Genomic DNA, 15,809 nt, shown 5'->3' on the forward strand with positions numbered 1-15,809 from the left:
AAGCTTTTAACAGACCAAAGTAGTCCAGGAAAAGTGTTGCAGACAAACCATTTAACATTGATAGGGGTGCTTATGATCGTCAACTTTTGTTAATTTACAGTATGTAAAACCTTTATCCCAAAAGCAAAAAAAAAAATGGCTGTTGTAACTGCTAAAAGTGGCAGGAGTTTGCCTTTAATTTGTTAAAATTAGGTAAATGCACATACAGTATAATCTTATGGGAACATTTTTGTTGAAATTAATGGTCTGGCAACGGAGCCTGTTTAAAGTTGGATTCCAGGATTGGATGCTTTTGCACAGATACACTGGTCCAGCTTGGACAAATGTAATTATGCATAAGCCATACCTGTGGGACCCCCGTGGAAGCTTGAAATCACTGTCTGTAGTAACTGCCAGTCCTACAGTTATAGCTGCTTACTTCTGCTGGGTCCCATGTTGAAAGGCTGCTCTGCTGTATAGTGATCGGGGGGGGGGGGGGGGGGGGGTTGCCCAGTTGGTAAGGGCACCCGTTACAGAATGCCTTGCATTTTTCCCAATGAATTCAAGGCATCCTCTAATTGGAAGAGGTGGCAGATTATGATGTCACCGCCCTGCCTCTCTACCTCATCCAATAAGAGAATTCAGTTAGAGAAATACAAGACATTCTGTGACTGGAGCCAATGCAGAGTGGGCAACCCCCTATGGTCACTCTGCAGTAGGGCAGCTGTTTCTGGGACATAGGAGACAGAGGCCATCGCTGCGGGGCCTACAGCGATTTCCAGTTTTTGCAGGGATCCCCCAGGAATGAAATATGCATACTTAAATTCTCCCATGCTGGACCATTGTAACTATGCAATAAAATCCATATGTGAAAGTCAGCTTTATAGAACAAGCCCAGTTGAAGGGACTACATCCTGCTATACCAATGACCTGGATGAATGAAAACCTTTACAGATAGACTGAACAAATGGTTTCCCAACATATAACCTACCAGTACCTTTACTTCCAATTAACATAAGACGGTACTATATACACAGTAAATACGTTTATTACATGTAGCATCTCAGCGCTATGTACAAAGTATAACCGCTGCTGTATCCATAAGCAGTTACTGCCATGTTACTGTGTTATTAGCATCAACAGTTTTCTTACACAACTGTTTTTTTTCCCCATTAGAATAGGCACTCCGAGAACAAATATCAGCTAAACAAACATTTGAAATACTGTTTAAAATGTACAGTATGGAAACCATAAAAACGTAAAAAACCCAAATATGATTAAAAAAAAAAAAAAAAATCTACTTCCAATTTTTTTGTTTCGGCTCTTTTACACAGATATACACAAGTCCATTTTTTTTTCGTTTGCCAATGGCTGAGAATACAGGCAACAGTCCCATTCCTACACACTGGCAGTTTCCATCATAGGCACTGAATTAAAAAAAAAAATACAAAAGATAATAAAAAAACAAAATAAAAAAAAAAAAAGTCTTTGACACATCTTATGTCACTGATTTAACTCAGTATTTCCAACCTCCGGGATCCCCAAATCAGAGGAACAAAAGAAAAAAAAAAAAAAGTATAAATAACACAAATAGGTTTGTGATAATTTCACAAGATATTTGTAACCAATACTGTTAAAGCAGCCATTCTGCAGTTCATGTGTGTGCAAGAGCATGTAGCAGCCTTTGTGCACTTAGCAAATAGAAAAAAAAGGAGGGGGGGGGGGGGGCGGGGTGATGAACTGTCTCTTTATTGGCTGGTCCGATCCGTGGAGAGAAAAACGCTGTGTTGTTCCTGGGCCCTTTCAAGTAACTTCTTTTTCTTTTTGTTCTTTTTGTCCTTCTTCGTTGTTCTCTTCCCTAAAAAAAAGAAACCGGACAAATGTAAAATATATCATGCATAATATTTGGTATTTTTAAAGTTTTGGATTTTTAGAACACTAAGAAAAATATTTTAAGACAACCTATACAAAAATCTACGAAAAAATTAAAAATTCTTAAAGCTGAACTCCAAGCAGCCAAATATACACATCCAATACATATATAGAATCTGTTCCATCTGCTAAAGTATTTGTATCTCTAACCATCCACTCCTGAAATTTATACTGCTCTGCCACACAGCCCAGGCCTGTCTGGCATGGCCTGCTTGTTCTTTGCTGCAATTAGTTAATATTTGTAGGTCTTGCCCCTTGCCCGGCCTTTGACTGGATTGTGAAAAGAGGAGCAGTACACGGACAAGCTCCTTTGCTACTCTGATCTCTCCTCATAGCAGTGTGCCCCTTGTTAGCACAGAAGCATTTTATTGCAACTGATGGGCTTCTTGTGCTTCTGCTGCCTCTCTAGTCTGCATAGTGTATTGCAAGATGCTGATACCAAGTCAAATTCAGGTACTCACAGGACTTGCAATAAAGGAAAATGCATTTAATTTTTTTAAAGTTTAGAAAATTCCTCCTTGCAAATGGGCTGCTCCTGCCCTGCAGAGATTTACTGCTGGCTTCGGTCTAGAGGGAAGAGTAAAACAATTTTGCTTTTCCAATCCTACCCTCCAGCAGTGGACCGTTCCTTGGCTTCATCACACCCAAAGTAGCTCTATGAACCCTGCTTTTGTCTGGACGACTGCTGGAGCATCGGGGAGAAGAGGTTTTGGTGACTAGTCTAGAAGCGTACCCCCTTTTTTTCCCCATGACATAAATAAACAGTTAACACTTGTAATGTCAGCATAGCTCCAATGAGAGGAGGAGTTATCAATGTTCTTGAAGTTGGGCTTTCGTGATTATAGAGCTACAATTGTCTTTGACATCTGCCTAGAGTTCAACTTATAGTGGTTGTAAACCCCATTCATGGAATGTGAGCAAAGCACATATCTGTAGTGTTTCCTTATCTCTCTCCAAAGCTCTAAGTGCCGTTTCTCTCTGGTGCTTCATTCCTATGTTATCAGCCTGAGTCACTTTTGAGAAGTTCTCCGACACGCGAGATAACATGAGCAGAAAATTTGTCAGGGAGGGTGCTTAGAGAGGTAAATAAGCAGGGAGTTTGTCTATTCAGACTACAGCTCTGCATGTTCCTTCATTCCTCAGCCAATGTGGAGGGGGATGTGTCCCTTTCCTCCAATCAGCTCTCACACAGTGCAAACTCCCCACCCACCCCTATGTACTGCTGAAAGATGAAGAAAGATTTTTAACATGATCTGCCCTTTTCAAAGGGTGTAGAAAGGGGAAGACAGCAGATATACAAGTAAAACCTATGTAGGGAGATTTGTTTCATCTCTATGTATCATCTGAGGCTGTTCACTTCACTGGGTATACGTGAGGGTTTACATCCACTTTAACTGGTTCCCGATCAGCTCATGCAGATTTACTGTGGCACAATGGCTCTCCTGGGCGAAATCCTGTATATATGCCCTTTAAGAGCCACCAGAGGATGCGCGCGCCCGCTGCACGGCGGGGGAACCGATGCACGTGGCAGGCGGGCACGATCGCCGCCGGCCACGTGCGATTGCGTGCACGAGTGCCAGCATGGGGATTTGTGTGTGTAAACACACAAATCCCTGTGCTGTCAGGGCAGAGGAGACATATGGTTTGTTCCTACTAAGTGGGAATAACGATATGTCTCCTCGCCTTGTAAGTTAGAACACACATTTAACCCCTTGATCGCCTCCCAGTGTTAACCCCTTCCCTGCTAGTGACATTTACACTGTAATCAGTGCATATTTATAGCAAAAGCGTCTGATCTGTCCGCCGCAATACTGCTAAAAATCGCAGATCACCGCCATTACTAGTAAAAAAAAATAAAGATAAAACTGCCATAAATCTTTCCCATAGATTGTAGACGCTATAACTTTTGCGCAAACCAATCAATATACGCTTATTGCAATTGTTTTTACCAAAAATATGTAGAGGAATATATATCAGCCTAAGCTGATGAAGAAATTTGGGTTTAAAAAAAAAAAAATTGGGGGGGGGGATATTTATTATAGCAAAAAGTAAAAAATTTTTTTTCAAAATTGTTGCTCTTTTTTTGTTTATAGCTCAAAAAATAAAAAACGCACCTCCTGCACATCGACGTCATACATTGACGCCGCGTCTGAGGCGTCACTGACGTCTTTGACAGTCTCTTCCATCTTTGGCTGCGGACGAGGTGGGCGAGGACACACTGCTGATGGCTTAGCCGTGCGCAGGTGGGTACCTTCTCCTCGCTCCCCTCGTGTTGCTTGGCCAATTGAGCATGATGTGGACGGGGCCCCTCCCTGGACGGGAAGTATAAAGCGAGCTGGGATGGCTGGTGGTTCATTTGCTTGATTCAGTCACATGGAAGCACATGCAGAGCCGGCTGACACACATTATTCACAGACCAACATTGGGGCTAGTTCATTCCTCTATTCACATTCACTGGGAGTCTTGTCATCACTTTTTGGTATGTTTTTATCTGGGTTTAATTAAACATTCACTTTCTCATGTAGTCCCCTTGCGGGAACACTTAGAGATATCCTCGCATTTCCTTATCCTCACTAACCCATTTAATATTTATTACATATTTTCCATAGGACACTATGCACGTTATGTGCACATTTATCACACTGGATCATGCTATGACCACCTTGTCGTCTCATGGGTGCTCTCCTCGGTCTTTGGGGGGCCTCCCCGTCTCAACCCCGGGGGAGATATCATGCCCGGTATCCCCACTCTCCTGTGCAGACATCAGGCCCAGCTTTGAAGCCGTGCAGTAAGTTATCTAATTTTTCCCCATCTTGTTCAAAATATATATATTTCTTTGTTCCCCCTTCTTTAGTGGCCATCTTCAACAACCAATATTTATTTCCCTTTCTAGTACATTACATCATTACACTCCTGATGAATGGCTGAAATGCCAAGAAATGCGTTGAGTGCCACTAGATGTCAAAAGATACCTGGTTTCATTATGTATTCTTATCCTCTTAAGTATATTTTTTTCATATTGTATTGCATGCTATGAGCAGCATATTTTAGTGTAAGTCATGTGACTACCTATATATTTGATACATTTTTTTTTTTTTACGAATCTGGTATGAATTTTTGTAACAATAAACCATGTACTGTAATTTTATCTATTGATATTGTCTCCATTTTTGACATGGCGGGCCTCACTCAAAGTCCCAATTACCTCTTTTTTCTATAAACCAACATAGGGATGGAGGCACGCCATGTGTGTCAGGTCACATCCAATTCACTGAAAAAACACAGAGGTGATCAAATACCACCAAAAGAAAGCTCTATTTGTGGGAAAAAAAAAAAAGACACAAATTTTGTTTGGGTACAGCATTGCATGACTGCGCAGTTGTCAGTTATAGCAACGCAGTGCCAAATTGTAAAAAGTGCTCTGGCCAGGAAGGGGGTAAAATCTTCCGGGGCTGAAGTGGTTAAAGTAGAACTATAGCAAAAAAATCCCCCCCCCCCCATTTTTGATAGATTAAGGGAGAGTTAAAACCCCTGTTTATTTAAACAACTCACTAGTGTAACCAAAATGTAACCGCCTGCATTCAGGTGTGGTGCTCAGAATTGGAAAGAACTCTCCTCTTGGCTATTCCTGTGGGTGTAGCGCACAACTACCCTCTCAGGACTGTAGGTATCCTTAAGAGATTGTTTAACCCCGCTATAAATCCCCCCCATCTATATCCCATTGGGGAGACTTACCTCCACTTCCTGTCCCATAGCCAAAATAAGAAGGGAGAGGAAATCCCTTCTAAATTAAGGGAATCCCTTTGGGCCCCCCGGGTAACCAGAACTAGTGTTCCTATTGGAAGATTTCTGCTCTATTACTTTTCTAGGGACAACACAAAATTTTCTTTTACTTGCATTTTCAATATTAATGGTAAAACAGGACTATTAAAAAGAGGGGGAATCTCCCCAATGGGGGCACAGACAGCAATAAAAACCCAATAGGTGTTCTAATCTATCTACAATCTGTGCTTAAAAAAAAAAAAAAAAGTTTTGGCTTTAGTTCTACTTTAAGCAGTCGCTTTACCTTGCTGACCAACCTGGTCATAAAGTAGGACAATTAAATGGATCTTTGAAATCATCTAAATTAGTTTTCTTAAGTGAAACTCAAGGGTGTTTGTTTTTTGATACAATGGGTAAAGAATCAAACCTTGCTTAGGTTTTGTTTTATAAAAAATTGGTATATAACTTACCTTCCTTACTCAATTTCCAAAAGACCTCTAAATTAGTCACACCATATACCAAAAACTATAATATAAAAGGAGGTACCGAAGGAGACCTTCTTAAAATTAGAATCCTAAAATATCACTTTTAATAAATCCACTAAAATTTTTCAGTGACACGCAACTTAATCACTAAAAAATATCCTGGGGGCTCCAGCAATATTTACAATATTCTTCACACAGTAAAAGTGTCAATTCTCATATCCAGGAGACTTAATTATTATATTAACATTTGCATTGCACGCTGAGATTTTCCCTCATATAGAAACATGAACTCTTTGAAAGTAGATGTATATGGTGGTGAATTTAGCAGTTCTTAATAACCCCTGTTGTGTAATTCTGCCAGGTCAATGCAAATATAATGGATGTCAGATGCTGACAGCATGGTGTAGATATGAGAATTGACACTTTTACTGTATGAAGTATTCTGAAAATTTTAGATATTGCTTTTAGTAATTCAGCTGAATGTCACCAGATCTGATCTTCTTTGGTACATACATATATTTTTTTTTACTATCCGGCCCCCAAAATGTTACAAGTTGTCCCGAAAGCAGGTAAAGTAGTATTTTTCCAATGGTGACACCTGCCAAATATGGGATTTACTCTGACTTTGGGGAAATTTACTCTCGCTTCCAGCTAGGACTCTGGAATAGGTGGAATGGCAACAAGTGAAGTACAGTCAGTGCTAAGCGGCATTGTGCCTAAGCAATACCCTGAAAAATGTTGCATTGTGTCTGAGATTTCTCCTGAAAAACAGCAGTGCTCTTCTGGATATGCGAGGATGCCTAGGAACTCTTTGTGTTTACAGTCTAACTGTATATTGGCGGTGTGAGATCTAAGGCACTGCTGTATCTGATTCACCTCTCAGTAAATCTGCAGAGCGATTTGGTGATGCCACCCCTGTGCTGATCACCGTTTTGGTTGGAGGCTGTGACTTGAGGAATCAAAGTCCTGCCACTACCAAGATGGCCACCTGCCACAAGGCATGGTAAGTCAGTAATGTAGAATAGAACAGCTGCAGAGAGACCACAGACTATTTTTTTTTTTTTTTGGGGGGGGGGGGGACAGTTTTCACAGTTCAATTTCTCTTTAAAGCGGAGTTCCACACAAAAATGGAACTTCCGCTTTTCGGAACCCTCCCCCCCTCCGGTGTCACATTTGGCACCTTTCAGGGGGGAGGGGGGTGCAGATACCTGTCAAAGACAGGTATTTGCACCCACTTCCGGCATAGACTCCCATGGGAGTCTACGCCTCTTCCCGTCCCGACTGCGCTGTCTGCTGGGAACACACAGCTCCCAGCAGAGAGCGGGGACCACTAGGGACGCGCAGCGCGACTCGCGCATGCGCAGTAGGGAACCGGGAAGTGAAGCCGCAACGCTTCACTTCCTGATTCCCTCACCTAGGATGGCGGCGGCAGCTGCCGAGAACCGAGCGGTTTCTCGGCGTCCCCTGCCGACATCGCTGGACCCCGGGACAGGTAAGTGGCAATGTATTAAAAGTCAGCAGCTGCAGTATTTGTAGCTGCTGGCTTTTAATATTTTTTTTTTTTTGGCGGTGTGGGTGAACCCCCGCTTTAAGTGTACTTTTAAAAGAGAGGAATGGGAATATTTTTTATTTAATCATACTTACCTAGGTGGATGCAGCATTGGTCCGCTGTCTTCCGCCGGGTTTAACACTTAGAACCGAGAGATCAAACACTGCCAATCTCTCAGGTTTTCACAGCTTCCTGAGCACTTACTGGGCTGTGGAGGGGGCGGGAGCAGACAGTTCAGGCTCTAAGCGGCTCGCTGAAAGGCTGAACCAGGTGGACCAGCTCTGTGACGTCAGCCGACAGCGGGCTTCAACCTGCTGTCTTCTGAAAACAGATCACAAGAGTGCAGAACAAACTGTAGTTAACCTTATTCCTCATCCCATAGAGTTACGGGGGGCCTAAAACCCCTTACAGTGTGACCCTCTTGCTTCCCTCTCTTTGCATTTCTCAGAGCTGGGCTTTAAAGATGACCTAAAGGCAAACCCCTAAATACACAGTTGAATTCCATTCCATACATGTGAACTATCAGAACTGTCAAAGGATTTGTTATTCAATTTTGTCATTCCTATGGTGCCTCCAACATTGCACAGCGAAGAAGGTAACATTGCTATTTCTGATTTCAGCTTTTTAGCATCCTGTGTCACATCATTAGGAATTAATCTGATCTTCTGTTCAATGAGCAAGCAGGTGAGAAAGGAAGTGGTAAAACTGAAAACAGGTATGTGCGGTGTCACTTCTCTGGAGTGGCAAGAATGCATCAGTAAAAAGGATAGCTATACACAAGAACAGGGTCAATCTAACTGCAGTTCTACTAAATAGAAGAAATGTATTTCCCAAACCAGACCTTACTGCTTAAGAAGATTGCAGTTGATTCGTAGTGACTTTGTATATAATTATCCTGCTACAGAACAGTAGTTTACTACACTCAAATCTCTTAATATTCTGATCGCGGTCATGAAACACAAGCACTAATCATGGCTTTAACTGGAACATGTTACTATTGTGATCCCCAGTGGTTTGTAGTGCCGGCCAAAAATCTGGATGCACTTAATATCTTAATGAAGCCATGTTTTATTACATAATCTACTAAAACACAAACAATAGGCTGCAGCCCCAACCAGAAACACATGAAAGCGATTTGTTGTCAGTCAGATTCAGATTGATAGTCTACTCTTATCAGAATCTAAAAGTATAAAATAAAAATGGCTATTTGTTGATGGTTGCTGGCACTTAAATTGCAAAGGCTTTATGATGTCAGTTCGGTGGTCATTAGTGAAGTCACATCTGCAAAAAAAAAAAAAAAAAAAAATTTCTACGTAGATAAAGCTGCTACCATATAGGGCAGGAAGGTATCTGAGATACTTGGCTCAGCTGCTTCCAGGAAAACTAAGGTGCTGAATCGTGACAACTGAAAAACATTGGAGAGGTTGCCCAGCCAATCAGGACCTTTCGTTTTTGGTAGATGGTACAGAGTGAAACATCTTGACAGTCATATATACTATATGGCTAAACGATTATGGACATTTAATGAACACAAATGCATGCAGTTGTCAGACATAATTCAAAAATCTTAGGCATTAATATGGAATTACCCGTCCTCCCTCCTTTGGAGTTTTACAGCCTCCACGCTTCTGGGAATATTTTCTTACAAGATTTTGGAGGGTATTTGTGCCCATTTAGCCAAAAGAGCCTTTTATAGGTTCAGATGCTAATGATGCATGAAATGACCTGCCGTTCCAAATCATCCCAAAGGTGTTCAGTACGTTTAAAGTCAGGGCAATCTTTAGGCTATTTGAATTCCTCCACGCCAAACTCCTCATATGTTTATGGACCTGGCTTTGTGCACAGAAGTGGCACAGACGTGCTAGATCATAAAAGAGCCTTCGAAAGAAATTTTGGATAATGGACTTTGTAGGCATAACACAAAAGTTTAAAAAATTACAGTATTTATTACAAAAATAAAACTAGAGAACACATACATAGACTTACATACATTCACAGATAATACCTACGAGCATATTAATTACACCATCTACATGATCAAATTAGAGAATGAAAATATCCAATAACCGAGCAATTCACTCTTGTAAATAATATCAAATTCCGAAGAGACAGAATCATATGACTCGACTCAGCTTGCTCTACATGTTATGCGTTCAATAACGCTTCATCAGGAGATTTGGCATATTCTATGAACAAGAAAATATGCATAAGTTCATAACATTCTACATATATGACATACATTAATACATAACACTGTTGCGCCCGTGACCTTGGCAGTTAGGACCCAAGCCCCTGGCCGAAGCCTTAACCCCTACTACCATAGTTGCACAAACAGAAAACAGAGAAGGGCAGATTAGAAAACAAAAACAAAAAACAGAGAACAACAAATCAAAAAAGCATTGGTATGGAATGTGGGGGAAACTATGAGAACAGGTGTAGCATTCCAGATGTTTGAATGTTCATAGAATATGCCAAAGCTCCTGATGAAGCGTTATTGAACGCGTAACATGTAGAGTGAGCTGAGTCGAGTCATATATGATACACTGTCTCTTCGGAATTTGATATCATTTACAAGAGTGAATTGCTCGGTTATTGGATATTTTCATTATCTAATTTGATCATGTAGATGGTGTAATATGCTTATAGGTATTATCTGTGAAATGTATGTAAGTCTATGTATGTGTTCTCTAGTTTTATTTTTGTAATACTGTAATTTTTTGTAAACTTTTTTGTGTTATGCCTACAAAGTCGATTATCCAAAATGTATTTCAATGGCCTCAACTATCGGGACGTGGCATTATTTATTAGTGTGTCGTATCCACAGTACCACTCTGTGGTGATATGAAATTGCTTTAAATAAAAGAGCCTTCCCCAAACTGTTGCCACAATATTGGCAAGTGTAGAACATTTTACAAATATATCTGTGGTGTATGCTCTAGCTTAATCTTTCGCAAGAGCCCAAAAACTCAGTAATTTGATTGCTCAAAATACATTTGGTCTTAGAGCATCTCTCAGGAACTCTATTTGTGAAATCTCTGCAATTAAATTCTTAAAATTTGCACACCTGTTGTGACCATTATGAGGGGTTCCCAAACTGTCCGCTCCATTTTTTTAATTAATTGCTTAAGGTTTGGAAGATGAAAAGTGGAGAAAAACTCCGAAACACTTAAGCAGGCAAAAACAGAGTCAAGGATTTAGGCTGGAAAATCCTGCTTTTGGAGTATCCAAGACCAAACATCTATAAGAAGAAAGTGCTAACTACTAGGTCTAACCATTGATAAAATATAATTTTTATGTAGGATGGCCCTTTAATTTATTTTGTCTATGTCTTAAAGGGTTTACATTTTGCACAAATGGTTTTCCAGTTTTACTGATCAGCAGCTAAGTGTACTTAGTTTCTCTGAGTTATTTAGAAAATCAGCTGCGTCTCCTAATCCAAAGGCATATGCTCTATGATTAATCAGCTCCATTGGGTTAACTGAAATTTGTTTTTCTGCTATAGAAAGATCTGTAAAATATAATTGCGATTAGCAAATTAAAAAAAACACACCACTAAATCAGATTGTAACAGCTACTAGTTCTTTCCATTTGAAACAGGAAGATAGGGTGTTGGGCAGGAAAGAACTACTGTTAAGAATTTGAATTTAGGATGAGTTAATTTAAAGTGCTGTAGACAGTATGGCCAGCAGGCTAAAATACATAACACATTTTCTCTAGATTACTTTTAAAAAGTTTAAATTAAACAAATTGTAAAAACTGAAACTCCTGACTAAAGCATATTGGCTAACAATGATGGGGGGGGGGGGATGTTCTAAGGTTTAAAATTAGCAGTACAGAAACTGGAATATCTACTTCCCACAGTTAAAGAAATTATTTTCCTACAAGAAACATGGATCTGTATTTCTAGACTTCCTCTGGAACCATTAGTTGCCTGGCTGTCAAACTAGCCCTTCGATATAGTTACTGAGTGACTGACCTGGAACAGGTTTACAGATCCGAAAGGTCAGAGTACAATTAGAAGTACTTAACCACAGTCCTCAAGGCACCTCAAGGCGCCCCAACAGGTCATGTTTAAGGATTTCCCTCAAATGAAATGGCTGTGGTAATTACAAAGGCAGTGAAACTGATCAAATCACCTATGTAAAATAATGGCAAGCCTGAAAACATGACCTGTTGGGGAGCCTTGAAAACTGGAGTTGAGAAACACTGACGTATAACGGGCCAGTACACTCAAAGCATTCAAGGTAGAGGGTAAGCATGACAGCGATGACGGCCTCCATGTTTTTCGTAGTGATTATTTCCTTAAAATTCAGCCAAAGTCAGTACAAAGGCTTTAAAATTCAACGGAAGAGCCCAACAACTCTGGTAAGGTGTACGCCCAACAGAAGTTACACACACTTGAAATCTATGCACATCCTAGAAGACGACAATTATGGATTTTCCACTAGTATTCTATTTGTTCCAAAAGGAGAGGCATGGGTAAAGCTTTTTTGATCTCTAGGTCACAGTGGTACACTTACTTTTTCTCTCCTTCAATATTGTAGGGATCTACCCAGCTGCCTGACTGACAGCTGGCTCTGCCTCTCAGTGCCTGGTTGAGACCCAGAGCCAGCTGTGCCTGCCCACTCCCCAGCCCGATCCTCAAGTGAGCACTGGAGGGGCAGAGCGAAGACCAGTGACTAACAGTCACCACTTTCCATAACCCAAGAACTGAGCGGTCATTTGATTGCTCAGTTTCTGTTCTTAGAGCTGACGGGAGGTAGCTGCAGCATCACACTGATGCTGCAGTATAGAGGTATGCGTTTTAATATTTTTCTTTTAGAACTTCAAACCTATCTTTTAAGCTACCTACAAACAGTTAATGGAATGGGAAATTCATATTTATGTCTTCCTCAACCTTCGGCTGAGCCTTTTCAGGCAGGAAGTCAATTGTCAGGATGGTGTTCACCTGGCTGATTATTAGTGTTCCGTTTCACCAAAATAGACCGGTTCTATTAACCGAGCGCTACCCATCCACTCTCTATTGAAATGTACATGTTCACCCTATTCCAATATGCATGAATGTACATTGCTTACTGCACCACCAACTACCCAACCTCTGCATAATGTACTGTGGCCATTCTGTTGATGCCTGTAGGTACCATTAGAGTAAATGCATTGTCTTAAATTCCAGCTCCACCTCTCTGGATAATGCACTATAAGTCCGTAAATTTCTCAGCCTTGTAAATAGTATTTATCCATTTCTCTGCTTCCTTATGCTTGAGCAGGCTTTAAAAACACATTATCTACTAAGTTCTGGCTAAAATAACCACATAAATGCTTGTTTGGTTGGAACTATACTCATGAAATGCTTGGTATGTGTGCTGCATCAGATGGAGGGATATGCCTTTGGTTATGGCAAGAAGCACAGTTTAAACATTTCTCATTGGGCACCGTACATAATATCAGCCCGTAAAAACGCAAGGGATCAACAGTGGCAAAGTGCCCAAGTCCAGTGTGCCACATTTGCCTGCCTTTAGGTGGGAACTTAGATTCTCCCTATGCAATAGAAAACCAATGCAATGAAGAACAATAGTTCAAGTGAGGGCATGCTAAACCAAAACATGTTTTACTTTAAAATGTGCAATAAGGGCAATGTAAACATCTCAATGTTAAAATTACAATATTACGAACGTTTAACCCCATTTTGTAGCTTAACAATCCACAAGGGGGGCAGTGTATTGTCTTATTTAAATAAATGTAATTTTATATTCCTGGTTTTGTAATACAACTAATTTTAAATGCTATAAAAAGGAGGAATGTGCACAATATAACATAACATGTGTAAATGTATGCAACAATATAGCTTCTGAAAAAACATTAAAAAGGATAAGTCATGTGTCAAATGTATAGCAACATGAAATAATACCCATTATAACCATCTGTGTCGACTGTAGTAAGCAATATTTATGCTGGCCACAGAATATGCAATTTTTTTCCCCTTCAACCCTAGGTTGAAGGAATGCAAATCGCTGGATTCCCCCATCAACACAGTCCGTGTTGATGGGGGGAATACCTCCCACTGCACTATTGTATTCTGACAGCAGGAGGTTCTCCAGTCTTCAAAATGCAACGATCGCTGCTGGCAGCTATAGCCACAGGCAGTAATCGTATGTAAAAAAAAACAAAAAAAAAAAAACAAACAAACAGGCTGGTTGTATTGAAGTTGACCAATAGCATCAAAAGCATCACAGCTTGACTGTTCCTCAAGTTCCAGTACTGCAGAAATATTCAGTCTGGAATGCTGAAAGCCTTTTTTTAAACTCTTAAGCCGCGTACACACGAGCGGAATGTCCGACAGAAAAAGTCAGACGGAAGCTTTTCATCGTCTATTCCGATCGTGTTTAGGCCTCATCTGACTTTTTTTCAAAAATTCTGACAGACCTAGAAATGGAACATGTTCTAAATATCACAGGCGGAACCAATTCCGATCGGGAAAACCGCTCGTCTGTATGCTGTTCCGACTGACCAAAAACGACGCATGCTGTGAAGCAAGTACTAGACAGAAGCTATTGGCTACTGGTTATCGAACTTCCATTTTCTAGTCCCCGTACATGTTGAACGTCACCACGTTCTGGACGTTCGAACTTTGGTGTGATCATGTGTAAGCAAGACCGCTTGAATGGAATTCCGTCGGAGTTCCGTCAGAGAAACCTTTGGAGTTTATTCAGATGGCAAAACCGGTCGTGTATGTGGCATATTGCCCTGTACACACTATAGGATTTTCCGATAGAAAATGTGTGATAGGACCTTGTTGTCAGAAATTCCGACCGTGTGTAGGCTCCATCACACATTTTCTATAGGAATTTCCGACACACAAAGTTTGAGAGCTTGCTATAAAATTTTCCGACAACAAAATCCATTGTTGGAAATTCCGATCGTGTGTACACAAATTCGACACACAAAGTGCCACGCATGCTCAGAATAAATTAAGAGATGAAAGCTATTGGCTACTGCCCCGTTTATAGTCCTGACGTACGTGTTTTACATCACCACGTTCAGGACGATCGGATTTTCCGACAACTTTGTGTGACCGTGTGTATGCAAGACAAGTTTGAGCCAACATCTGTCGGAAAAAATCCATGGATTTTGTTGTCGGAATGTCCGATCAATGTCCGATCGTGTGTATGGGGCATAAGAGTACCTCAAATTACTGCTTAACCTTAACAAATTACTACTGATTACATGACAATAAGGGGGTCATTCTACTAAGCGTGCTTAAACAACTTGAGCTCCAAATCTTACACCCACAAAGCCTGATACATATGGACAAAACGTCTGCCCCTAATCTAGGAGTACAATGTTCTCAATGTTAGGATTTATGGACCTAAATTGTTAGAAATGTTATATACTGAAATAAATGTCAATTAATGGAGCAATAAAAGCTGACATTGAGCAGTTTGTTAACCAGGGTTTCTCCAGTGGTTAAAAGGGGTTCCTTGCACAGGGGCAGATTGATCGATATCCTGCCTGCACTTACCGTCAATGTAAATGGGCAATTTTCAACTGACAACATAAGAGGGGTATTTCTCAGCTAAGCACCAAGTGCAAGTGAACACCACAATGACCAACGTAGGGGGCAATCCTATACTATCCACTAACGTAAGAGGACACTACACCAACCGCCAATCTAAGAAGAAGAGCATTTTTACATTATCTAGTGATGTAAAAAAGGTCACAAGAGTGTTGAGTTTCTCCTAAAAGTTTCCTGTCTGGCCATTAATAGTATTGGTTTCATTTCAAAATTATTGCTGAAGATAATTTGTACAGTGGGGGATGTCCTTTGGTTGATGTGGTTATAACAAGGCCATGGCTGCAGCTGCAGTCATAACCTCAGTATCTTTTTTTTTCAGTCGGCGATGCTGAATAAAGTAAAATCGTTTAGAGGGGTTAAATAGCCGCTGGATCACCTTTAAATGTGGCCGAAAGGGTTCCCCCTCCCCCCCACTGCCTTCCACGGCTCCCCCACCCCCCCGGGAAGCCCAGGACTGAAGCCGGTGGAACTGTCTCACTGTCATCTCTATGGTCCAAGACAGCGTTTCTCAACTTCAGTCTTCAAGGCG

General features: G+C 40.8%; 1 protein-coding gene across 1 annotated transcript in view; it reads right to left on the reverse strand.

Moving 5' to 3' along the window:
• Window positions 1–557: 557 nt before the first annotated feature.
• RSPO2 (R-spondin 2) overlaps window positions 558–15,809 on the reverse strand; it is a 194,272-nt gene continuing 179,020 nt past the window's right edge. The window contains exon 6 of the mRNA XM_073632151.1: window positions 558–1,837. Within this exon, the coding sequence (XP_073488252.1) occupies window positions 1,728–1,837 (110 nt within the window). The 3' untranslated portion in view covers window positions 558–1,727. The remainder of the gene's footprint in view (window positions 1,838–15,809) is intronic.

The sequence above is a fragment of the Aquarana catesbeiana genome, linkage group LG05, assembly GCF_042186555.1.
Source record: "Aquarana catesbeiana isolate 2022-GZ linkage group LG05, ASM4218655v1, whole genome shotgun sequence".
Lineage (NCBI taxonomy): Eukaryota > Metazoa > Chordata > Amphibia > Anura > Ranidae > Aquarana > Aquarana catesbeiana.